This window comes from Phasianus colchicus, chromosome 16 (assembly GCF_987193195.1).
Source record: "Phasianus colchicus chromosome 16, bPhaCol1.hap1.1, whole genome shotgun sequence".
Lineage (NCBI taxonomy): Eukaryota > Metazoa > Chordata > Aves > Galliformes > Phasianidae > Phasianus > Phasianus colchicus.
The window spans coordinates 11,938,363-11,963,221 of NC_143451.1; the positions used below are offsets into that span (position 1 = coordinate 11,938,363).

Genomic DNA, 24,859 nt, shown 5'->3' on the forward strand with positions numbered 1-24,859 from the left:
GAAGAACTAGAGCACAAAATTGTTGCCCTAGAGAATAGGGTTAAAAGGCTGAAGATTTGCACTCAGCGATGCCTGCAGCAAAGCAGATGTGACCAAACAAGTGCAAACAGCTCCTAGAGTTTTGAGATATTTTCCCTCAAAAAAAGAGCTCCCACACTTCAGGAGGGCAACAATAGAACAGCAGGATGTTTGCTAAAGAAGCGTTAAAATGCTAAAAGGATTCCAGTCCTCTGCAGTTCGAGGCTGACACAGCGAGAAAGAGAAGAAAAGAGGAGACAATGAGTGCTAATAAAAACAACAGGCGTCGTTTTAAAAGACTACACCAACATTTAGCATTCAGGCGGCACGGTCTCCAGAACAAAAGCCCCAGGTTCAGGACAGACTCCTCTCTAATGTTCCTAAGAACAAAGGCATGTTGACACAAGTTACTCATCTCACTAATATGCAATTTGTGAATCAGCAGGTTTAAATCAAAGGTGAGCTCGTTGCTAATTAGATAGATCAGGTTCACGTACTAAAACAGATCCCAATCAAAGCAACAAAATCAAGACTTATTCAAATGAATTTTCTTCTCTAATCGCAAATCTAGTCTGACCAACTCCCTGCTGCATGACTCTGCACTCAACCACTATAGGGCAGTTGCTTTCAATCAACTTTGCTAGCACCTGCCAGTCTGGTGACACTGACTATTACCTGCTAAAGTAAATGAGCTGGCAGATACCGGGTAAGTTAGCACAGGAGCCTGGATGTACCTGTCAGGTAATTACTGTCCTGTAAGAAAGACAATGCATCAGTCTACAGTTCATCCACTTTGGTGAGAAGGATGGTTTGAAATGTTTTTTGGTGAGGTTTTTTTTTTTTTTTTTTGCAGCTCTGATTTTCAGGAGACTGAACAGACAACAGCTTCCAGTCAGGCTGCCGTGACATAAAGCAACTGCTTCTTGGTTTTGTGTTTCAGTTTAATTTGTATAAATAAAATTACTGACACCTTCCTTTCATTCCACAGTGGCCCTGGAGATAGAAAACTCTGTTACCACCATCAGACCTCTTGGAATGCGACTTTTTAGGAAGATCCCGAATTCTTCTTTTATTTTTCCAGAACTATTGGTCCACTACTAATGACAAACACACTGATGTGAACTCAGGCTCCAGCGTATTTCCCTTATTGCAGAGGAACAAAACACTGTTACCCGATGTAAACCATCCTCCAAATAGCTGTCATAAAACCCTACTGTTTATCTCAGGGAAAGACACCCGGGATTACCTGCCTTTGTCTCTGGATGGTGCCTTTGTCAATTTAACTTCTGCTCACGCATCACCATGGGGATGGCAATGGGAAGGAAGCACTGGGATGAAGGCACACAGCCTTCCCGTGGTCCCCACAGTGCTCAGTCCCTCGGGCCTTTGGGATCACAGGGACTTTGGTTCCTAAAGGCACGGGCAGAGCTGTGCTGTGCCCTGGCAGCACTTCATGGCCTGCTGTCAGTGCCATCACTGAACGAGGACACGTAAAGCTGTCATTCAGGTCCCACTTTATCACCAGAACTGCCACACAGCCTGTGAGCATCCCCACAAAGGGCCCACGCAGGAGCTGCAGCTCTCTCTGCTGTCATGGGACACTGCAGGAGTTCAGCACCCACCGTTCCTCACTCACACACTGCACCATTTCTCCATTTTCAGTCTTCACGCCGAGGGGTTAAAGAACAGAATTTAGATCCGTGTTATCAGCCACGCACACAGCAGCAGTGTGAGCTCACCAGGGAGCATCTGCCCCGCGCAGGACGTTCCCCTGACGCCCAGCTCAGCGTTCAGAACAGCCCCATCTCTCTGCCTTGAGCCCATGAGCAAACAGGCTCAATGGAGCTGTCTGTGGAGCCAGGTGGCGCTCACCTTCCCATTTTCACCTGTTTCCCCATCTCTGACCTTCCCCCAGCCCACGTGCGAGCAGTTCTGGCGCTTCCCAATGATGGGGACAGGGACGGAGCCCCGCGAGCAGCACAGCGAAGCCGGAGGCGGAACGCGGCGCTGTAAGCGGCGCCGCTCGACCGGACCGCACACACGGCGGGACCCATTGGCAAGCGCTGCCCCTTCCCCGTTACCACTTCCGGGTCGCCTCTCAGAGGAGCGATCTGCCATTGGGCAGCCTACCGGAAATCCCGCCTCTCCCGCGCGCCGTACCACCCGCGCAGCACCGCGGCACTTCCGGCTGTGGCCATGGTGACGGGGGCTGCCAGGTACGCGCCGCGCCCTCACGCTTCCCCCGGGGCTCCTCCTGTCCCTTCAGCGGCCGGCCAACTCGGCTCCACAGGGCGGGCCGCGGGGCGACTCGGAGAGGTGGAAGTGGGCCGGGAGGGGCTGTGTGGGAGCGGCCGGGCCGCGTGCGGGGGGGAGAACAGCGGGTAGGTGCCGGGATTTGGGGGTGGGAACGAAGCTCCGAACCGAATCAAAGAGGCGGGAAGATTTGTGCGAAAATATTCGTCAGATACAGCGCGGCTTCTAGAAGTGCGTTTTACTCCTCTTTCTGTGACACTGAGCAAGGTTGCTCTAACGATTTTCTATGACCGCGTTCAGTTATTGAAACACAGCAGATCTGCGTTGTTTCGGGTAATAGCCATCAAAGCAGCACGCCGAGGCTGTGCTGTTAGAAATTAACCCCAACTATTGGAACACGAGTTTACCCACCTGGGCACACCTCAGGCCATTGGCTGCCCCTTGGTGCCACCAGCTCAGAGCAGAGCTCACAGCTGCAGAGCCCTGCCTGCTCCGTGGCACTTCTCACAGCCACAGCTGCCATTGCTGCTTCTGAGAACTCCAGCTGGGTTCAGGCACTCTGAATTCTCACATGAAGGAATTCAGGCAGAGCAGTTCTATCCAGCATCTGGATTCCTTCTTAATATTTGTGTATTTTTGACATGATTTTCTGTTTGTAAGAGTAAAAACAAGTACTGCGAGCATAGACTGGCATTTCATTAATTCAACCATTTGAATGGAGTCATTGTTTTTTCCTCGCTAGACTTGAGCTGAGGTTTCTGAAACTTGTTCTACCATTTATGGGGATCTTTTGTATCAGAAAAATTGTCAGCACATTTCCTGTTTGCTTATATTTAATCACTGATTTTTTCTCTCTTTTTTTTTTCCCTCTGCTCTAAACATCTATAAGTTTGATTTTAGTTTCTTTCTAAAGTAGTTGGGTCACTGAAAATGTTTGGGTGATGCAAGTAGTTTTCACTTCTCTTGGCTTGAAAAAGACTTAGTAAGTTTGGTCAGTGGGACAAAACACCCATTTCTCTCATAAATACCAGGTTCTGATGCACCACGTGGTACAAAACTCCTCTGTATGTTCACTTGGGCTCAAAGTTCTCAAGAATCCTCAGGAAAGAAAAAAAGTCTTTTTCTTTTAATTAGCAGAGCAGCCGTTTTAGAACACGCACTATTGCAGTGCTGTAATGGGATGATAATAGCAGGATGGCAGTCTTTAGCTACAGCAAATGAGAAAAAGCCCAAATACAGCAGCCACAGATACAGAAATGAAGGAAAAACAGCTGCTTACCTTTAGAAGGCCTTAGTGCAGGTAGGGATCTCCAGCAAGAGATCCTCCCACCTCTACTGCCTTAAATGAGGTTTGGGACAGGGTGGATCCTGGCAGTACCTTCCAGTCACTCAGATGCATTGCACACACCTGAACTCCCCTGGATTGGCCCTGCCTTCCCACCAGGTGCTCAATCACTGCTTCAGGCCCTGACTTAGCATTGCCACAACTATAAAATCAGAGTATGCCTTGAAACTAATTCAAATAAGAGTTATAACTTATTTACAAGTTGCTTTTTTTTTAATTTTATTTATTTATTTTTTATTTTTTAAACACAGCTCTGTCTTTTTCATGTGTGGGTTAAGTTACCCCTGCATTTCAAAGGTCACAGAGCATATTCCTGAGGCTTGTTTTTAGAGGCTGTGCCTGCATTGGGCAGTGCACACTTTCTTGGATTGCTGCCATTTTGTAATTGAAGTCAGATCTGTCCTGTGAAAAGACCAGAAGGAGACACCACCTCATAGAGGCACTGGCAAGTGAGGCCCCTTCAAAGGTACGATATTGTGCTTTCTTCAGACTAAAGTGGGTCAGTAATAGCTTAGAGCTGTTGTGATTCTGGATGAGTTCTTCCTTAAGAAAAATGATTTTTTTTTCCTTCCTTCCCTGAGCTCCCTTTAAATGACACCTTTTGATCTCTGAAAATAGCCTCCCAGTTGCTGCCATTTGTCACAATGTGATTCTAGGTGGCCAAAACTAAAGGAGAATAGATCTTGTTTAAGGAAACTATCAGGGTTTTGGTTTTTATTTTTTTTATTAGCACTTGATCTCACCATTGCTGCCTTTAGTGCACTTTTGACCTTACTGACCTCCTTTTTTCCTCTGAAATCCTCCTAGCTTTTACAGGATTACATCCAGTTTTTGTTTTAAGGGGAATGTTTTTCTTAACAGATATATGTGATTTATTTTACATGAAACCTTTCCAACAGTTTCCAATCATCTGTGTTTGGTTTTCCATTATCAGTGATATTTTTTTCTTCTCTCTAATAATCTGTACATTCCAATCCTGTGTCTTGAGATGAAGAACTGAGAATTTCAGGAGTTCATTTGAACCAATAATGAGTAGCAGCTTCTCTCCTGCAGATAACTTGATATCATTCTTAATGGTAATGTTTATAAATAACAGATCCTTGCTTTTTTTCAATGCAAATAGCCAAACTTCTGAACTAGTACATGAGAGCAAGGAAAAACCTATTACTTTTGGTATGAAGTGTTGAAGGAATTCTTTATTCTTTACAAAACAGTTCAGCTATAGGTTCTCCTCTTTCTTTTCTCTGTTTAGCTTGATTGAGCTTTATTTGTTCTGGGGCTCTGTTATGGAGCTGTTTGAGTACCTTCCATGACAGATACCTACAGCTGTATGACCTAATTAAGAAAGATCTGTACCTTTGATTAGCTGCTGCTTCGCACTTCTGCTCTTCCTCATCCTCTGCTTCTCCTCCCTTTACACAGAGGAGTTTTCTGTTGTTATTTGTTATTTCAAACCACAGAATTGGATTGTAGTTGTTGATTTGCTGCAATCTTCAGACAGAGACTGGCAAATTTGCCCCATTCCTGTGTATGATGTGAACAAAAAGAAGAGAAAGAAAAGCAATAAAAGACTTGCAAAGATTTTCAAACAGAGAAGATCAAGTGCAGACCTTTTCTGTTCAGAAAGTAGATGAATAATAAACAATATGATTAAGGAATAAGTTAGGCAGGTAGAACAGGTTCACACTGATGACTGATGGATGCTACATGACCAAAATGCAGTTAGCTTTTAGATGGTGGGCATGGGGGTTCTTTTCCACCAGCCCCTGTGACAGAGTTGGGTGTAAATTCAGTCTGCATTTTGCCAAAGAACAGGAAGGAATCATGCTGAAATCAAACATGGGAACCTCTCCCACCTCCTGCTATGGCTTAGCGAGGACAGGAGTCAGAAAAGCTCCTGGTTAGTTTATCATCTGCTCTACATTGCTGTCTGCATTTTGCCAAAATCTGAAGCAAAGTTGGTCAGGGCCAGATTTCTAAATGTGTCAGTTTCAACTTGAGCTTTGTAAAGGAACTGCCACCCTTCCTGTCAGCTCCCACTTTGGAAATAATTAAAGGTCTTAAAAGGGAGCTGAATATTTTTGACTCTAGAATGGCCCTGTAAGGCACACTGGTCAATGTCAGCACCTGCTGTCCCTGCCCACCTCTTGTCTTCTGAATCTTAAGAGACCCTTCAGAGCAAAAAAGGACAATTTAAAGAGGCAGCTGCTTTAAATGCTTTAAGCAGCACCCCCTGCTTATCCAGCCTAAAGAAGGGCAGTGACCTTATGTCTAAACAGCTCCTTTCCAAGGATTATTCTGGGGGGACGTGCACTCTTCTCATTTTAAATCTGTCTTCTCCTGTAAATCAATACAAAATAGCCACAGTGTGTGCACATTTCACACAAAGAGGTGAAGAAATAAGATGCTGAACAGCTGAGTGATGTGCTTGTGCACTGCCTTTCAGTGGAATTAATTTCATCCCCCTTCTGGGTTTCTGATTTCCACTTTAGGCATACTCCCTGTGCCCCAAGGGAGCCCATGGCCTGGACATCTGCATTGTGTTACACAATGAAGTGCTTTGTAGAGATACATGAGTTAGCTCAGTAATGGGAAGTTCCATAGTAGCAAGAGAAAAGCTGTGTACTAGCTTGATGGTTTTTGTTTTAGACCTCATCATGCCTGTTTAGAGCTAGCTTAGCTATCTTTGTCTTATTTTACAGTGTTCTAGCTATTCCTCTGGAAATACTTGATAGTTCATTACTGGTTCAGCAAGGTAGCTTTCTTTATAACAATCAGAAGCATGTAGAGATATATCTCAGCCCTGAAGAACTTTAAATTTGAATACACAGTTGTACAAGGAGGGAATTTGGAGCAAAACAGAAAAGCCTGTGGAAACAGCATCTGTGGATCCAGGTTTGTTGCATGACAAGGTCCAACTTATAGGATCCAACACCAAATGTCCTGCTGAAAGACCATAAGCCAGCTGAAAGATCCTTGTAATGGAAGTGAACACATGTTCGTATTTGCATTTTAATGCTATAATTGGGTTCTGATGTGATCTTTTGAAAGTCTAGACTCTAGATCATGTGTCCAACTTGCTTGTTTTATGTTTTAATAAAAGGAATATTTTAAAAAGGTGTTGTTACTTATGTACATTAACTACGTTACCTGTTTTATGTGTGGCCCAAGACAATTCCTCTTCCCTCAGTGCAGCCCAGGCAAACTATTGGACAGCCATGCTCTAGATGCAGGGTTGAGGAAATCAGTTGAAGACGACTCTGTATGGGATTTGGTTTATTGGTGGTCTAAGGCAGGGGTAGGAAAAAGCATTTTTCAAGGGTTTTCAAGCCTCTGCTAATTCTCTTATTGGTAAAACAGTCCGTTTCCTTCACCTAGGAAGGCTGTTCAGAAAGGAAGACTCATGGATCTCACATCCACTGTTATCATCCCACTGCTCTTTGGCAGCCTGGGGATCTTCTCCCTTTTCCGGCTGCTGCAGTGGATGCGGATGCGCGCTTACCTCCGAGGAGCAGTGGTGGTGGTCACAGGGGCCACCTCTGGCCTGGGAAAAGGTAGGTATGGACAGCAGGGTGCCAAAGGCAGGACAGGGAGCGGGCTGTGGGAGGGGGTCCTGCTGGAATAAAGCAGTAATGAGCATAAAGTTCCTTTAGTTTTCATCTTTGAGAGAGAGAGAGCTGGTACAGCTATGGCAGTTACAGCTAGGCCACTGCTAATTCTGGTGTAAAAATAGTCCCAGCATTTGTAGAGAAAAATTCTGACCACCCTGTATAAAGCAGAACCCATTAAAGTAAGAAACACGCTGTGCTTCTTTGTGCCATTCAGGAGCCTTTTCTATAAATCCTGAAAAAGCCAAGAAGTCAGACTTTTTCTCTAAATCTTCCCAGGAATTAGCATTCTGCATTTGTTGGTGCATTTTGGGATGCCCTGTCATCTTTTCCCCTCATCCCCAAGTTAATGTACCTTTTCTCTTCTGGTATAAATCCAGAAATTTAAAAACTCTTGGCAATATTAACACAACCTTTTTCCAAATAAACCCCCCCCCTTTTTTTTTTTCCTCCAAATCAAACACTTTTTTTAATGTGAGTGGATACATTTCTAACTCTGCTTTAATTTAAATAGAAAAAATTGCTTTAAAAAGCTTCTTGAAGGGAAGAAAGCACACTCTGCCATCAAGGCCTTTCATTAGGATGAGTACACTTGGAGAACAAGCAAAGCTTAAATTGCTGCATTTGCTTGTGAGTTTGTCCTTAAGGACAAAAGTGTAACTGAATGGCGAGGAGATGGAATTGATTTCTCTGCCTGTCAGAACCAAAAGGCTGATAGCAGAAAGATAATTTTTATTTCTCATCAAAAAGAGCTGGTATCTCAAGGCAGTATCTCAAGGGAGACCTTCCAGCTGTGATATGCTGTGCAGATGAAGTGTTGCTGGGTGTTCCTTTCCACTCTCTTCCTTCTCAGGAATAATAAACCACTGCCCTAGACCCTTGCCTACCTAAAGGGTTTTAGCCTACAAGATGTCATGTGGATCTGCTGTTTGTCTCTGGCATTCAGATGTCCACTTTTCTCTTTTTCTTGCTTCCTCCAAAGAATGTGCAAAGGCCTTCCATGCAGCTGGCTCCAGGCTTGTGCTCTGTGGCAGAGACAGTGAGAAACTCAAAGACCTGGCACAGGAACTTTCTGCCATGACTGATCACCGAAAGAATGTAAGTGCATGAGGAAGAAAGGCTCGCTGTCCCATGCAGCTGGGATTGGTATTTGTGCTAGCACAGAAGTTAGAGTTGCTTGTGTGTTGTTCTGTTGAGCAATAGGTTGTGGCTGGGGATAGATATTGCTATGGGAGTGCTTTGAGCTGCCATGTCCAAGTTTGCAAAAAGCCTACAGAAGTAAGCCAGCTGAAAGACCCTTACCTTGTTATGGAAGAGAACACATGAAGTGAGCAGAGTCCCCAAGACCTACTGCATCTGTACACTATGATGTCACTTCTCAAGGTTTGCTATGTCTTTGCTTTTGTTTCTGAAGTCTAGCTCTGCTGGCTGTGGATAAGAAAGATATTGCTGGCTTCCGAAGTAAAACAGGAGTTGCATTTTTTTTACTACATTAGATACAGTTTCTTAGGTAACAAAACAACAAACTGTGCACCTGAGGAAGATCTCACTTGTCCTTTTCTTCTATCTGATGTAAGGAACAGGCCACATGAGCAGAAAAAGACCAGAGTACAAGCTGCTTCTGTCACATATTCCTGTGCAGTAACCACCACACTGATTGAAGGAGGTTTGGATGGCCTTCTCTTTGAGTCATGAGCACAAGCACATTTAGCACACCCCGAACGGTCTTTCTGCTAACTTTTGTTTTTCAGATACACAAACCTCACACTGTGGTGTTTGACCTCTCAGACACTAAAACCATTCTGAATGCTGCTGAAGAGATTCTGAAGTACCTGGGTCATGTGGACATACTGATCAACAATGCAGGCATCAGTTACCGAGGCACAATTGTAGACACTGGTCTGGATGTGGACAAAAAAGTGATGGAAACAAATTATTTTGGTCCCATAGCCCTCACCAAAGGTACCTATCATTCACATTATAGGGGCATAATGGCTAATACCTTATGAAAGCCAACACAATTAAGAACACCTTAACTGCTATTTGTAATTGTATTTGGTAGAATACTGTATGAGGGGAGGAGAGTTTTGTTTTATGGGCACATATGACATTGATATGTGGGTATGACTGTATGGGAGGTACAGGATTAGAGATGATACCTTGCTTAAAACACCTCCTGACTTGAGTCTGGAAGGAACTTTGGCTAGTCTGTCTGTTCTGATGAAATCCTGGGGGAATGGAGTTTGGGTTCAAGGTGAGGCTGTAAGCTTTCGTATAAGGCTTCTCTGGTCGTATAGAAGATTCAGCCTGGAGGGTGTCAGCTGTAAGAACTGTAAAGATGCACTGGTGGCAGAAGAGAGCAAGTTCTCTTTACCATAGCAACTATAAGGCCTTTGTGCAACCTCGTTGGCAACAAGTCACCTAATAATGTGAATGTCCCAGTTTCAGTTACAAGTACCCCAAGCACCATGCCTTGCCCAACCCCTGCCCTGAATGAGGATCTTGTCATGTATTCACTTAGGCTTCTCTGAAGCACTACTCTCTGAAAGCATACATTTTCAACAGCAATAATGATCAGACTGTTACTCTTTCTTGTCTCTTGCCAGCACTTCTCCCTTCCATGATCAAGAGGAGACAAGGCCATATTGTGGCCATCAGCAGTGTTCAAGGCAAAATAAGCATTCCTTTCAGATCAGCATGTAAGTACCTCCACAGAAGATGGGAAAGACATGCTTGGGGCACCAGGCTGAATGAAAGATTGCACATTTAGTTCTCCATGCAGCTGGCTGCGTGCAGAGAAGGCAGGGCTGTGAATCTGTGTGGGGACCACACTAAGAAACCTGTGGCAGCTGTTGAGGAAGGCACACACAAGTACAAAGCCCTATCTTGAAGATGTTTGGGGATGGGAGAGAAGAATAAGGAATGTGATTTTTTTGCTTAGAATTCTAGTCTTGCAAACTGTTTCATATTTCTACCTTATTTCTTCCTTATCTGGGAGTCCTGTACATTTTCTATCCCTCAGGAGTAATTAGTTTGCTAATTTTATTATATTTTTTCCTTGTTACTTGTCTGATTAATTTCCTATAAAAAAGTAAGAACTTTTTGGCTTAAGTTATGAAGTGCCATGGTACAATTGATAGCAAAATGAAAACCTAAACAGTTACCTTGGACCCAGAAAAATCTGCACACTAAATCAGATATACCAATAAACAACATTGGTGAGATTACTGGAAAAAGTCTTGGAAAAAATAGAGGATCTAAGAAAACAGTATTTGGCATAAAAGCATCTGTAAATTATTGAAAATAAACAGGAAGAAGAAAACATACAGTGGAGGTGATATACATGTGGTAGAGCATGGTATTGAGTGAAGGAGAGCTTGGAATGTCTGGGCCATCATGGCTTGCAGATGGTGTGGGTATGATTGCAGCAAGATGTGTGTTCTGAAGAGCTTCCAGAATGCTAGCAGACTGACCAGAGCTGTGTGGGTCAAGCAGCATGAAGCTCAGCTTTTGTTTATAGGTCCTCAGACAGAGCATGTACTAAGCTCTGTGCTTGTTGCTGTCATCCCTGAACCATGCTGAGGTGATGGCTGTCACAGCATGTCAACCAAGTGCACATGGAAAGCAAGCAAGTAAAGGAGCCATTCATCCATTGAACAGGAAAATCCTACTCTAGGGCACGCTATGTGCTTGTGTGATCAAGTGTGCAGCCAAGTTCTGAAGTCCCTAATGCTCAGTGCACATAGGGCATCGTGTTCCCTCAGCCTCAATCAGTCTTATCCAGTGCCTCCCAAGACAGCCTTCATGTTACTTTTATCATGAGTCGGAGGCCACTTGGGTTCACTCCATAGTGGCTTTGGCATGGCTGTGAGATAATAAGTTCAGAATTCTAGCCAGTTTCCAACTTGAGTATTTACATTTTTGCCTACCTGAATTGCCTCTGAATTCCACTACCTCTTGCTGGCATTCACTAAAAACAATTAAAAGCTAGCAAACAGCTGCTGAGTTCTTGCTTAGAAGTGGCTGCATTCTGGTGAAAAGTGCACTTGGGGATAAATTGTTCCCCATATCTTCTTTTAGCACATATCCTTTGTCCTGTTTTTCAGATGCTGCCTCTAAGCACGCTACCCAGGCCTTCTTTGATTGCCTGCGAGCAGAGGTTGAGCAGTATGACATTGATGTGACAGTTATAAGCCCTGGATACATTCAAACAAACCTTTCTCTCAATGCTGTAACAGCAGATGGATCTCGCTATGGAGGTGAGATATGGTTTTGTGTCCTATACCTAACACATTTCTACCTCACTGAGTTACTCCAAAACATGCTTGCAGCACATGGCCTCTGGTGGAGACATAAGTTAGCCCTGAAGTATCAAAAGAAACCTTTGGATCTAGCCTTCCTAATCAGCAATGACCTTGGGGTCACTGAGGTTATTAAGGTATTTTATAGGGCAGATCAATCTAAGCATTGTCTTTGAAGGACTCTGCCATTGTTCCTGAAGCTTTCAGTGCATTTGGAATCAACACTCAGTAAGAGAAGGACATATTGGAGCATTTGGCTCCAAACTTTAATTGAGAGATAGGCCACAAGGCTTGTTGTGTACTGCAGCCTGGGTATTGGAAGGAGCATGTACTCATTTCTAGCTCAGCCATGATTTATACCTGCCTGTGTAAAAACCAAGAAGTAGAACAGCAACCACATACAGCTACAGCGTTCCTTGAAAGGGTATTTAAGTGTGGGCTTACCTTCCAGTGTTGATGCTTGCTTGGCTTTGCTTTGACAGTTATGGACAAGAACACCGCTGAAGGCCAGACAGCTGCAGAGGTCGCTCAGGTGGTTCTCTATGCAGTGGGGCAGAAGAAGAAGGAAGTCCTCGTAGCTGGCCTAAAGCCCTCCCTGGCTGTATACCTACGAAACCTCTTTCCCAGGCTTTTCTTCAACTTAATGGCCACTAGAGCAAAAAAGGAGAGAAAAACAAAGGACTCTTAGAGCTCAGCTCATTTGAGCAGTAACTGTAGGGAGAGAGTAACGTCCTGCAGTTTGGCTGGGACATGAGTGGAAGTGCTCCTGTGGGAAAAAACCTTTCTCTAAATGCTGCAACTTACCATTGCATGGAGAGTGAGAAGCAGTGTCCCCCACGACAGGGCAGGCCCACATGCCAGAATACAGCACCTAAACCTCCCTGAAGCAGGGTGCTTGGAACAAAGTGTGGGAGCTGAGGCTGCAAGGAAGGGTAACTGTAGGTATGTACACACTTCACAGCAGGAGAAACCCATGTGCTGAAAGACACTTTACCTCACCTCAGGCACGCTCAGCTTTACTGCCTGCTACAAACAACCCACTTGGTTTGCCTTCATGACCCCCATGGCCTCTGTGAAATACAGTCCCCAGCTGAGAGCTCGCATGATCAGTGTCTCCTTCCCACTCCTTCCAATCTCATCCAAAACGCATTGCTTGAAGTGGAAAACTTCTGAGCCTCTGCTTGTTCATGTGCCAAACCATCTGATATGTTAAGCTAAAGCTAAGTCCAGTGCCATTTTTAAAAAGTAACTGATGTAGAATGCAGGTTTTATTTGGAAATGATGTTATCTGTCTGATTCATGCCTTACTGAGGTGTGGGGCTGTGACACTCTGTGCCACCTGACAACACAGTGTTAACACAACACAGGTTAATGTAGGAGTAGCATCAGACAGATATAAAATAACAGGGCAGCTATTAGCTGATAGATACCTGGTCCACCTGCCTGCCTAGAACAAAGAGTAAGTATGATTCTTTAGATGCTAGGCACACCATATTTCTGGCAAGAAGGATCTGTGTGTAGGGTGGATAATGCAGGAGACAGACCCTTAGTTCTCACCTGACTTAAAACAGTCCCAGGTGCCAGTTAGGATCACACATCCAGGGAGAGGAGGAGAGCTGCTTGTACAGATAGCACAGGTTTCAAGTAGTTCTTCAGCCTGAATGAATGCCATACTCCATTCTTCACCCCTTTGCATTTCCACACTGCATAAAACTTGTTCGTCCTCCCAGAGAAGATGTATCCTGCCCTGTGTGATCCCAGCAATGTTGGGAAAAATAAATGGCTGCACTGAGATGGTTCAGAAAACAGAAATATATAAATTGAAAGAAAGCTTATGAGGTCCAGACCCCTGCTGCCACCTCCATGCACTTAGCAGCACTCTCCCAGTGTACTGCCTTGTATGTCCTGCCTGTGAGTGTGTATCTGATGACAAATAAATTACATTGCCATAAACTGCACCCTGTGTTCTGTTTCAGCTCCTCACTTCAGGAGTAACTTTGGAGGAAGGGAAAGCATCAAAGAACAGCTTCTGTGAGGTGTTATGTGCCGGCAGTAGTTGCAAAACAACATACTTCATCCCAGCCCTCTTTTCTATCACCTGCTAGTTTACAACAGGCAGTGTAAATCCACAGAGGATTAGTGAAGTTAAAAGTCTGATACAGAAGAAAAGGGTCTGCAGGACCTTCTTCATAAAGTCTATTTTTGCCCAATAGGTTTATGATCAGTCCCTGAGAACTTCATTTCAGATGATCACCAGAATGTGTTTAATGACTACAACACTGCTGCTCAGTTTGGATGTCCTCCACCACTATTATGGTGGAGGCTGTCAATTTGTTATATGAAGGCTTCGAGTTGAAATTACAAGCAGAAGCTCTGGAATCTTTTTTTTCCCTGTTAAATTACAAAACCAAGGCATTACCTCCTTTCTCTCTCCACAAGGAGAGCTTCTCTAATTGTTACTCATGCTTTCCCTTTCATGTTCTGCACGTTTGGGTCTTTCACAGTGAAATACAGCACTCCTGCCAGTCTTGTCCAGCTGCTGTCTGCTGATGTTTCTAATCATGGCAGCTCAGGAAGGAGGAAGGGGCTGCTTTGCATTTCTGTGTTATCTCCCAGAGTGCTGAGGGATATAATGCATCAGGCCTAAGGAAAAAAAAAATACATGCAGGGGTGTTATTGTGGTTACTGTACACAGAACTGCAGCTCTAAGTCAGAATACAAAGGGTGTGCACATTCCCCTTTGAGAGCAAAATCCCTCTCTGCAGCAAGAGGAGTGCAATGCTCTCCATTTCAGAGCGTCTCCTTGGTGGTCAGGATGGGCAGCAAAGCATGCAGGGCACTTGAAAACAAGAACCCACATCTCCACTTCAGAACGTGATGAAAGGTGTGTTTTTAAAACAGGCCTACCTGTTGCAACAGCTGGTTTTTCACTTTTCCTTCTGCAGTAAGAGACCACAGTAAACGTGCACATTTTTAACTGCAGAGCATTTGATGCAAGTTGTGCTCTTAAAGAGCCTCCCAAAGGTTAGTTCTTCTGTCACAGTGATCATTCCAGGCAAGGGGAAGCTTGGCACCACAAAGGGTGCCAGGACCTTTGGGTTTGGGTGAAGAAGGGAAGCTAACAGCCCGAACAGTTCTTCTGCAAGCACAGGATATCTTGTGTGGCTAGGACAAGGATACTTGGGGGCCTCCTGCAGCAATGAAGTACATACTAGCTGCAGCAGATCCACCGCTAGTTTAAAATTATCCAAAAGATAGGCAGGATTTTAGGAACAAGCAACACCAGAACCTGAAAAGCAGCCTGCCCAGCAGTCTCAGGCTAACTGCAGAAAGATGAAGTAATACATTTCTTCCTCTCCTCTCTGCCAAGGCAACTGTATGTTGTTGCTATAAATAGAGACGCTCTGGATCTCAGCTTCTTTTAACCTTGGAGGGGAGGCAACTCATCCACTGTACCAGCAAAAGAGGCCAAGGTTTTAAACACAGAAAACTCCTGATGCCACAGCAATTCCCTCTAACCTACGTGCCTGCTTGGGTACGGCTGCAGCCCAGAAGTGAGGGGGACATCACACTGCCTGCTGCTGTGATTTGCAAAGAGAGAAATGAATTCGGTTTCTGATCTCACGAGTCTCCCTTCCAAGGTCAGCGCTTCAGATGCGGTGATCAGACTGCAAATATTATTTAATTAAGCAGCACACCTGTATGCAGGCAGGTTTTATTACAGGCCTTTGCTGCTGTATTCAGATCATAAGGTTATCCCTTGAAGCTGTGCTAAGCTGGCATTATAAAAGTAGGCCACACCTATTTTCCATCGGGTAGGAGGAGAATAGATAGAAAGCAAGCTCCTGTCTTTAACAAGCAAGTGGCAGATCTTGCAAAACAGTAACATTTTCCCTTCTTAGAGGTAAAAGTTAAATTCATGCAGTAGACTGAATTCTAGAATTTCAGATAATACAGTGGCAAGATACAGTCATCTAGATGCCTTGAAGCAGCTGCATTAGTTCACGTTCCAAGCCAGACCAGTGGAATTGTGTGGTCAGGGCACAGCTGTCCAAGTGGCAGTGAAAAAGCACAGGTACAACAGCTGGGCTCCCACCTTGGCAGTCCTGAGCTGCATTTGGTACAGCAAACTTCAATGGAGATGTATCCATGTTAGGAAGAACTTGTACAGCAATTTAGTGTAATGCGCTTTTAGCTGGAAACTGTGTTGAGATCAACACTGTGCAAAGGAATAACAGCTGGAGGAGGGCAGGGCAGCAGAGGGTTTGGATATCTCTAGCGCCCAGCATCCACAGTTATGTGACCACCAAAAAGATAGCAACACTGGCCTAATTAGTGCACCTTCTTTCAAGAAACACAACTAGTCAAGCAAGAAAAAAAGCACCACCACACTCCAACAATTCCTTCAACAGACAACTTGGATGCTGCTGCCATGTGCAGTGGGTGAGAGGTGTGTCAGGTCTGGGTGTGGGCACGAGGATATAATCATCACCACAGCAGCACCCAAAAGGGAGCTATCTTAACAGTAATGAGAGTGCAAAATCATTTGAAATTCTCATCCTTTAATGGTCAATGATAACGTCTGGCTGGTTCTGTGTAATACAATTAAACAATATACTTAAATGTTTCAAAAAAGAAAAAAAAAGCTCTCACCCTCCCCTCCCCTCCCTCTTTATCTTTCTTTCATTGACACTCCACTGCTGGACTGGACTCCCCATGGCTAACATACAGCTCTCAAGTCACCACACATCCAAATCTTAAGTGTAACGAAGAACTGAAAAACCTTGGTGCACCAGTGATGTGTTATTTTAAAAATAACAGCTCTATTAAACCAACTCCTTGCCAGTCTCCACTGCTTCTCAAAGAGGAAAAACAAAATGTTACTGTGGGAGTCTTAATACACTTGTCTCTGTAGGCTTCTCTCTTCCCTGCCGAAGTCATACAGCGTAGAGTTCATAGATCTTCTTTACACAGTACACCAGGGCAGCGAGTGCTATCGTGTTATGCAGTCTCTTTCTGTGCAGGTCGTCCTTCCTCACCAGCACCACCGGAGTGGAGGAGGTGAGCGTATGCAAGGGCAGGCGGGAAAGTTTATAGGCATCATACTCTACTTGATACTTGCAACAGGGATCGAACTGCCAGGAGATACCATAAAGGGTGCAGCAAGCCATGCTCAGCACACCAGCAGGCAGCGAGATGTAGTGAGAATAATCTACTGGAAGTGCCAAAGGGGTGAAGAGGCAGGTGGTGCCTGCTAACACGGCCGTCTTGTGCAGGCAGTTCCCAACGGTGATCCAGCGTGCCGTCTCATCCCCGATGCGGGTGGGCTCTATCACTATGTATTTGTACTGTGCTTCCAGGGCCTGCTCCAGCTCGTACTCAAACTGGTCCTGAGCATTCTCTCCATTGTAGATCTCATGCACGATGTAACAGTCTGTGGAGGACAAGGTGACCCTGTCAACAGGAAAAACAGAATTAAAACTGCAGCACTTGAAGACAGATTTTTCACCCACATGGTTGCAAGAGCTCAAGAGAAAAGTACCTGAAGTCAGGGCAGCCCCTCAAGGTCATTCAGGCACTGCAGCTTTTTCAAATCAAGATTAGTCTTACATCGGCTAATTATGCTTTTTACATAGGAAGTCATCCCAAACTGAGGCAATTAACTTTTCCTTACATCTTCCTAACTTGGAGAAAATGAGAACATTTTGAGAAAGCAGGAATTTGACAGCAGTCCTGAATCAGCTCCTCATGCAGTTTCTCTAGAGGTGTTGGACATGCTACACCTTAGTGACCATTAGACCATTAATGAACGAAGTCACAGCGAACAACTCATTCACCAGGAAGGCAAATTGTACTGTGAGATTTTGAGAAGCAGCATTTTCATTTGAAGGTGACTTTCTCTCCAGAATAATCACCTCCTCGCCACAAAGATAGCTTGCTCTTCAGTCCTTCACAGTAAGTTCAGCCTACAGAGACAATGAGGGCTGAGAAACGCTGCTGGAAGTGAAGCTGCAAGAGGCAGCACAGCACAGCAATCCATTTGTTACAGAACGTTCCCTCTGATCAAACAGGGAGCAGCAAGCAAACATTGTTTCTTTAATTTCCAAACCAAGGTAGGATTTAACAGCAAAGAAAAAGATGCTTCCTTTACCCTGGAACAGGCTCCCTGCCAACAGCGGATCCACAAAACCTCCACATCCACCATTTGAGTGCCAGCTCTCAGTTACCAAAAAACTGCATGAATTTCCACTTCCACCCTCTTCATACATATCACCTTAGCTACGTTAATGTAACAGACAGCTGAGAAATGAGATGACAACTGTTTACCTGCACTGAGAAAGGGTAAAAACCCACCCCATTGGAACATGGGAAAATCCTTCCCTCTGAGAAGTAGTAACTATTTAACACGCTTGTGTTAACCAGAACAAAATTGAGCACGTGGCCTCTCAAGGATAAAGGGAACCAGCAGATTCCTTCAGCAGGAGGAGAGTGAACTGCACATAGGTTTGACCTCGTCACAGCAGACAAAACAGCCTCATCCCAACTGCATTCAGATCCTCCTCGTGCTGGGAGGCCAGAGGGCTGAAACGGAGAATTAAGCTGGCACTTTGGGCTCCACTGGCACAATGGTACTTGTGTGCATGCACTGGAAAATAATGGAGAGAAAACACACACTTGTAAGCTGCTGTGGTACCAGACATTGCCCTTAATGTGCAGCTCTGCTCACACTGCAGAGGGTGTCGTGCAGTGACCGTCTGTAATCAAGTATATTGTTAAATTACAAGCCATTGCCAGAAGTGGCTGCTATTGTGAACAGTGGCAAACACGTCAAACAGCAGGAGATCAGATGAACTGGCTTCTCTCAGAGCAGAATAATAAGCAGTTTTCAGAGTCTGGCTGGTATTAACAAAAACCACAAGGAAAACTCCACTTACAAGCTAGTTATTGAGTTCTCTGCAGTGCATTTCCCCCTAGGCCCATTCACAGGGGGAAAGGGAAATAAAAATCCACCTGAATGCTGAATATGGCAGGGACTGCTGTAAGGCCATCATCTTGTCAAATGTCGCTCGGATTTTTAAGGTAATCTTTCCAAGAGAAACTACATTCTGTAGGCAGTGACTCTTCCAGCAAGATGCAGTGAACTCTTGTGAATTGGCAAGAATTTAAAGAAAGTAATTAAAGGGCAGTGCCTATTGAAAATTTTAATGGAATACTACATCTCTAGCATGGCTAAGTAGCAGCTAACATTAAGGACATTCTCCATGTAAGGCAGAATTAATTAAGCAGGTGTTGCACTAATATCTTAAGGACACAGCTGAAAATGGTCTCTGCCAAGGACTTTTTTCTTGACCAGAACTGTTCCAAGTGCAGCTTCAGACAAACGAAAAATCCCAGTTTCATTTCAGAAGACACACTGAGGGTTAAGGCTGCTATGCAGAATAGCACCACTACGTGAAACCACTTGGGAAGAAACAAAGGCTGAGCTGAGCTTCCAACTCTAGCAATGACACCACGGAGGATTTCTAGAGCATCTCAGCACCATCAGAATGGCACTAACCCATCAGTCACATTCAGATCCTGCTTGTTCTTCCTTCCGAACATCCCACCTTACCTTCACCATAGTGTACACAGGCAGAGAGATATCACAAGCCACAGCCTCCTGCCAAAGAGAGCAGGCACTCAGACATGAGCCAGAGGCAGCACTGAGCATCTCTTCTGGAGCTCTGTGGCTTTTCAAAAATAAAGCCAAAAAATAAAAACCATCCTCCTAAGCAAAGAGAAAAAGCAGAGCTTAAAATATTTTCTGTTGAAAAATTATAGAAAACTGAATTGCACAAAGATTTCATCACTTCTGGCAGAGTCTGCCCACCTTACTGTGCTTCTTCTCCAGAACAGTCCCAACACTCAACCAAATTTCTACCACGGTGCTGGAGTCACAACAGACAACGTGGACAATCAAAAAAATAAAGAGCAAAGAATGAAAAATTAGTCAGCAATGCAAGAACAGGGTCTCCACTTCTGTAACAAAACTAGTGGCATATTGCTTATTATTTTTACTAAGAACTGGTTGCCCCGGAGGAAGGAAAGCTGAAATCCCAATGCAGCTGAGATGCATGGGCTGAATGCAGGCTTGAAAAGTTTTCAGAGCTTGCTGGCATGCAGAGCAGAACCAGGGACCCCAAGCCAGATCTCTCCTGACACAGCCTTTCAATTGAGCACGGCAGTTGCACATGAACAAACCCAATCAAAGCACTTGGATTTGCTGAAACACTGCAGGCTGCACAGTCTGCCTTTCAGGGCCGCCATGCTGCCCCCCACCCCACCCCCAAAGCAATGACAAAAATGCAGAACTATGCAATCTGCTCCAGACTGGCATCCACCAGCTGGGAAGTACTGCTCACTTTATGTAGCTCCTTTTTACTTAAAAGCTTCATCAGTAACCAGTGTTAGAGAGGATCTAGTCTCAAAAGTCCCAAACGTTCAGAAGCCCAGCAGGCTATTTACCAGACAGATCACCACCGATGATTTTATTCAATTGAATTGTTTTTAAAAGGTTGCATATGAATTCCATAAGAGCAGTTCTGGATTTTACATCCAAGTAGTTGCAGCTTCATACATTCTGCTCCTGAGAAACTCAACGTGCCTGACTCCAGCTGCCAACTGCACCCATGCCTCTCTTTTTTGCTCTAGTGGCTACAGCTTCTTTTGTTATGATCTGGTGATGTTTCCCTTACTGTTATCTTCCCTTACCAAGGCTGCTTGAAGATCACACTCATGTTCTTCTGCTCTCCTTGGCTTGGGTTTCAGGGCCTCCAACCATTTCAATTCCACACAATGCTCAGGGTCATGGTTAGAAACAATCTCCATCTGCACAAAGCGTGGGTGTCCCTCTGTGCAGAGGTTTTTGTTTTTAAAAGAAGGATGATCCTGACAACAGTATTGCTCACAGCACCAAACATGCATTCAGATGAACTATAAATGAAGACAAACCAGTCTGATTAGTACTTAAATAAATAAATAAGCAGGGAGAGGCTTGCAGCAGCGTGATAACACTTGTCACAAGTAGCACATGCAGAAAACCTGGAGCAGCAGAGCAATGGAGGGGCCTGATGCTGGCTGTGTGCTAACTGCAGGAAAAAGCATGTTTCAGATGACCAAAGCACACCCATCTGGGAGCCATCATTAGATTTCATCCAAGTCTATGTCAAAAAGTTGAGGCAACACAAATTCATACTCTAATACACTGAACTTCCCTCGGCCACTTAAATCCTTCTCAGAATTTCATTTTAAAAAAAATGAACTGTGTCTGGCTTTGAGGCGGAGCATTCCTGCTGAGACTTAAAGTTGTATTTGACAACAGAGTATTTTTCTGCCCAAGACAGCTCCAGAACATGGGACACATAAAGTACTAACAAATCCAAGCTGAAACACCTCAACAGTCATTTCCCCACGATCTGCCAGTCTCAGGCCATTAACCATTGCTGTCAGGTTTCAAGGCCAATTGAACAGGCTGATGATGGCTGCACTGAAGTGGAGGAAGAGCACAGCAGTAACGCAAGACCTCCAATCAAAGGCTGTGCCTTAAATACCAATAGGAGAGAACAGAAGAACATAAGCCTGATCTTCAAGCAGCCTTGGCAAGGGAAGACAACACGAAGGGAAACATCACCAAACCACAACAAAACAAACTCTAGCCACTAGATCAAAAAGAAACGTCATTTTTAAGCCAACTAATGATTAGCTAGGCTAATGGAAACAGGTCAATCATTGCTGTAAGCAAACAGAGTACCAGAAATCTGAGCAGCACAGGTAGTGAAAGGAGAGAGCTCCTTAAGGGTGCAGAGGGGCCAGCACAAGTAGCAGTGATGACATTAGAGCCTTTCTTTCTGGAGTTTGTTAGCACATCTCCAAGCAGAACAAATGGCATTTTGTCTTGTGTGCTGGCGGTCATCACACTGCATTTCACACAAAAACCCCAAGTACAATTCAGTGTCTGTTCTGTATAAAAAGTTGTTTTGCTGCACAAATTAACAAACCCCTTTAGATAGTCTCTATTAAAGAGTCTATCCAGAATGAAGGAAAACAAATATTTAGTCGGTTCCCTTCAGGTTTTTCCCCACCACCCCCACAGAGCCAGCTGGAGTTCACAGCCAACATCCTTTGAAATGAAGGTACTTACATTCAGTCCTATTGAGAAAAGCACTTTTTGACCAATTACAGACTTCTTTGTATCAATGAAGTCATTGAGGAAGGGATACAAATTTCCACAGGCAGACGCTGGACTTTTAAAAATGAATTTATTTACTTTTAAGTGAAAGCTGGTCAAGCCTCCTTGTAGCAGACAGTATTTTATTCTTCTGACACCTCCTCCCAACACACTGATGTCTTTTTAGACTAGCTGGCTGACAACTCCAAAAACACCTTGAAGCAGCTCATTTATGAGGAAAGCTGGATTAGCATACTCAGTTGAAAGGAATGCATCCTGGGACAAGAATCCTGTTAAGAAAACCATATTTGTCTTATAAAAAGCCTGTGTCATCATTTGATGTCATCGGGTCTGTCAGTTCCACCATCTCCACAACCTGCCAGCAGCCAAACAAGACCAGGAGGTGAGATGGAGAATTAATCCCTGATCCAGAGAGGCAGTGGCTCAGTCACACACATCTGCAGCTCTGCAATCACAAGGAAGACATGCTACCTAACTGACGTCACCCAGCACCTATTAAAAGTATCTTCTGATAGGTTTGTATGGGATGACACCTAACAGAACCACTGCCTTCTGATACGGATTGTGAAACACTGCTCAGTGGTGTAACGTTCACACAGATCACCTGTTGCCCCATGTGTCACTTCTGTGCTCTTGTGCACTTAACCACATACTTCTCATTGTTAAAGGCAAAATAAGGTATGCTGGAGGTTCGTGAAGTACCTCATGTTTATGAATAAGTATTTTTGATCACAAGATCAAGAGTAATCATAGCTTAAAAATCACCACAAACCCCAGTGACATTATACTATGGGAACACCGTATAGTTCACAGACAAAGTCATGGGGTGACAACTCACTTCTAAGTCTGCATCAATTTTCTTCCTGGTAGAATAATTTTCACTGAAGTTAATTGCTCTTTCCCATATTTTTTCTTCACCTCCTTGGCAGAGCAGGCCTATAACGTGAGATCTCCTCACCTCATGTGTTCAGCACTGGGGCAGGCGCCAGCATGGGTGCAGACAGCTCTCCCACCACACCACTGTGCTCAGCAACATTCTGAGTTGTTTATATAAGCCATGCTGAGGTAGTAACTCCATCAGCTTTTTCAATTCAATCACTTGCAAACTCCCTGAACAGAGGCAGCATTTCTGTGTTTCACATTGGCGCTGTGATTTTAAGGGCTGCTCGTGGCTCTCCTCAGCTAGGGAGGTTCAGCACCATCAAATACAGCCCTCTTGGATTGCAGCAAGGGAACAAAACAAAGCAAAACCCACTTCATGATAAAAACCAAAGGGATATCGGTCTCTGGGTAAAGCAGAGGGACAAAAGCAAACCTTGGGGAATTCTCTGATCCTCACAACGAGCACGCAGCTGCTCTCGGCTCCCAGCCGGTGACATCAGTCACCCCAGGGCAGAACAGGGAGAACGCCAACGTGAGGAAGCACGGGGCTCAGCAAGGCGTTGCAAGCAGGTAAACGACCGCGAGGACCGATTTTAAAGCGGCTCAGCGAAATCTCCCTCTTCTCGCTCCTTCCCTCCTCTTTACAGCCGGGATTCCTGAAGTCCTACAGCTGTTCCCAGCCCCGAAACAGGGACCGACACCACGAGCAAAGCCCGAGCGCGTTCCCCGCAGCAGGAGGTCACCCTGGCGGCCTCTCCGTGCCTTCACCAACAGCCCAGAAGAGGCCCCTCGCCCCGGCTCTCCTCCCCTCCCGGCCCACGCCGCCGCACCCCGCGGTGCCCGCACAGGGAGGGCCGCGCCGACCTTCCCCGCCCGCAGCCCCGGCCGCCCGCAGCGCGAGGCGCCCCGGCCCGCCCTCCCCTCAGCAGGGCCGCGGCCCCCGCCCCGCTCGCCGGCCGCCCCGCGCTCTCCTCGGCGCCGCCCCCGCCCTTGCCTCAGGGTCGTGCGGAACCCCGAGGGCCGCAGCCCGCTTCCTCCCGCTCCCCGCCCGCCCGAGGAACCCCCAGCCGCGCCTCGTCTCCCGCCCCGACCGCCTGCTCACCTCTCCCGGCCGCCGCCGCCGCTGTTGGTGCTGCCGGGGCCAGCGCGCCTCCTTCCCCACGCCGCCATCTTGGAGACACTGGGCTCGCAAATGTCTCCGCCGCAGGGCCCGCCGCGCTGCCCCACGGGAAATGGAGTGCGCGCGGCCGCCGGAACCGCTCAGCGAGAAAGGGCGCGCCCACGTGCGGACTGCAACTCCCACAGTGCCCCGCGCCGCCGCACGGCCGCGGAGGCCTCTGGGATAGGTAGTCCCTTGTGCGTGCGGAGGGGTCGGGCCGGGCGCCGCTCGGCATTCGCGCGGATCTGCGGAGCGCGGAGCAGCAGCGCGGCCGTCGGCCGAATGACTCCTTACGGCAACTCCCTCTGCTGACGGGAGCCATGAGGCCGTGGGAGGAGCGTCGCCGCTGAGTCCCGGCCTGCACCGCGGCCCCGCCATGAGGGCAGCCGCAGGGGGGCGGCCTGGGCCGGGGCTTCGCAGTGTGAGCTTCGCTGCCCTCGCGCTGCGGGGACGAGGAGAGGAAAGCGGGCGACACGGGGCGACACGGGGCGACACGGCACGTGGCTGCCTGCGGACTGCCAGCTTTGTGCGAGGGGAGCTGCTGTGCCTGCGCTCCAGGAGCTGCGTGGTGGCATTCACCCACTTCTCTGGGGCCGCTTTGTGGTCCTGGTGCTTCTCTTCAGGAGCCTTTCTTCCAGGAATTGGCCTTCCCTTGCAACCAGCCGTTCTCTCAGGGACGTTGTGCTGCCATCAGCAAGCATCGAGAAGCATGAGCAGCTCTCTTCCAGCCCCAGCGCCCACCCTGTGCCATTCCCCATTCATTTCCAACATCCTACTCTCACTGCTTTTTCCCCAGGAGCCACCAAACCTCTGAAAAGGAGGAGAAGGGAACATATCAGAGGGGCCTTGTGTGTGCAATGACTGACAGCGTGCTTCAGAAGAGTGGCATTGTCTCTGCGACTCCCTTTCCTAGAAAATGCCTCATTTTGACAACATTATTTCCAAGTGAGGTAATGTAACTAAATAGAGCAAACCCATCACTGCCTACATCTTCCCAGGCACTGTGAAGCCATGCTTCCAAACCGCAGGGCCATCTTGCACTCTGCTCTCTCAGCCATCATTTGG

The 24,859-nt window shown here is 46.1% G+C and overlaps 2 protein-coding genes and 1 long non-coding RNA gene across 3 annotated transcripts; 1 reads left to right on the plus strand and 2 right to left on the minus strand.

Annotated features, from left to right (window-relative positions):
- Positions 1-2,135: 2,135 nt before the first annotated feature.
- On the plus strand, positions 2,136-12,950 carry DHRS7B (dehydrogenase/reductase 7B). The gene is made up of 7 exons (XM_031606855.2): positions 2,136-2,234; positions 6,995-7,170; positions 8,207-8,322; positions 8,976-9,186; positions 9,831-9,923; positions 11,331-11,483; positions 12,008-12,950. The coding sequence occupies exons 1-7, from the start codon at positions 2,215-2,217 to the stop codon at positions 12,211-12,213; spliced, it is 975 nt and encodes a 324-aa protein (XP_031462715.1). The 5' UTR covers positions 2,136-2,214; the 3' UTR covers positions 12,214-12,950.
- LOC149915768 (uncharacterized) lies at positions 3,929-12,100 on the minus strand. The gene is made up of 3 exons (XR_016471808.1): positions 11,970-12,100; positions 4,973-8,652; positions 3,929-4,018 (listed from the first exon to the last, which is right to left on the minus strand). It is a non-coding gene; the product is annotated as an uncharacterized LOC149915768 (long non-coding RNA).
- Positions 12,951-15,996: 3,046 nt separating the features above from the next.
- On the minus strand, positions 15,997-23,905 carry TMEM11 (transmembrane protein 11). Its single transcript, XM_031606858.2, has 2 exons — positions 23,738-23,905; positions 15,997-16,979 (listed from the first exon to the last, which is right to left on the minus strand). Exons 1-2 carry the CDS (start codon positions 23,803-23,805, stop codon positions 16,463-16,465), a joined length of 585 nt encoding a protein of 194 aa, XP_031462718.1. The 5' UTR covers positions 23,806-23,905; the 3' UTR covers positions 15,997-16,462.
- Between the last annotated feature and the right edge of the window lie 954 nt (positions 23,906-24,859).

Coding starts and splice junctions, on each gene's coding strand:
- TMEM11 (XM_031606858.2), bottom strand. CDS start 23,805: ATGGCGGCGTGGGGAAGGAGGCGCGCTGGCCCCGGCAGCACCAACAGC. Junction 16,980..23,737: donor GGCGGCGGCGGCCGGGAGAG/GTGAGCAGGCGG, acceptor TCCTGTTGACAG/GGTCACCTTGTCCTCCACAG.
- DHRS7B (XM_031606855.2), top strand. CDS start 2,215: ATGGTGACGGGGGCTGCCAG. Junction 8,323..8,975: donor TGACTGATCACCGAAAGAAT/GTAAGTGCATGA, acceptor TTTGTTTTTCAG/ATACACAAACCTCACACTGT. Junction 9,187..9,830: donor TCCCATAGCCCTCACCAAAG/GTACCTATCATT, acceptor GTCTCTTGCCAG/CACTTCTCCCTTCCATGATC.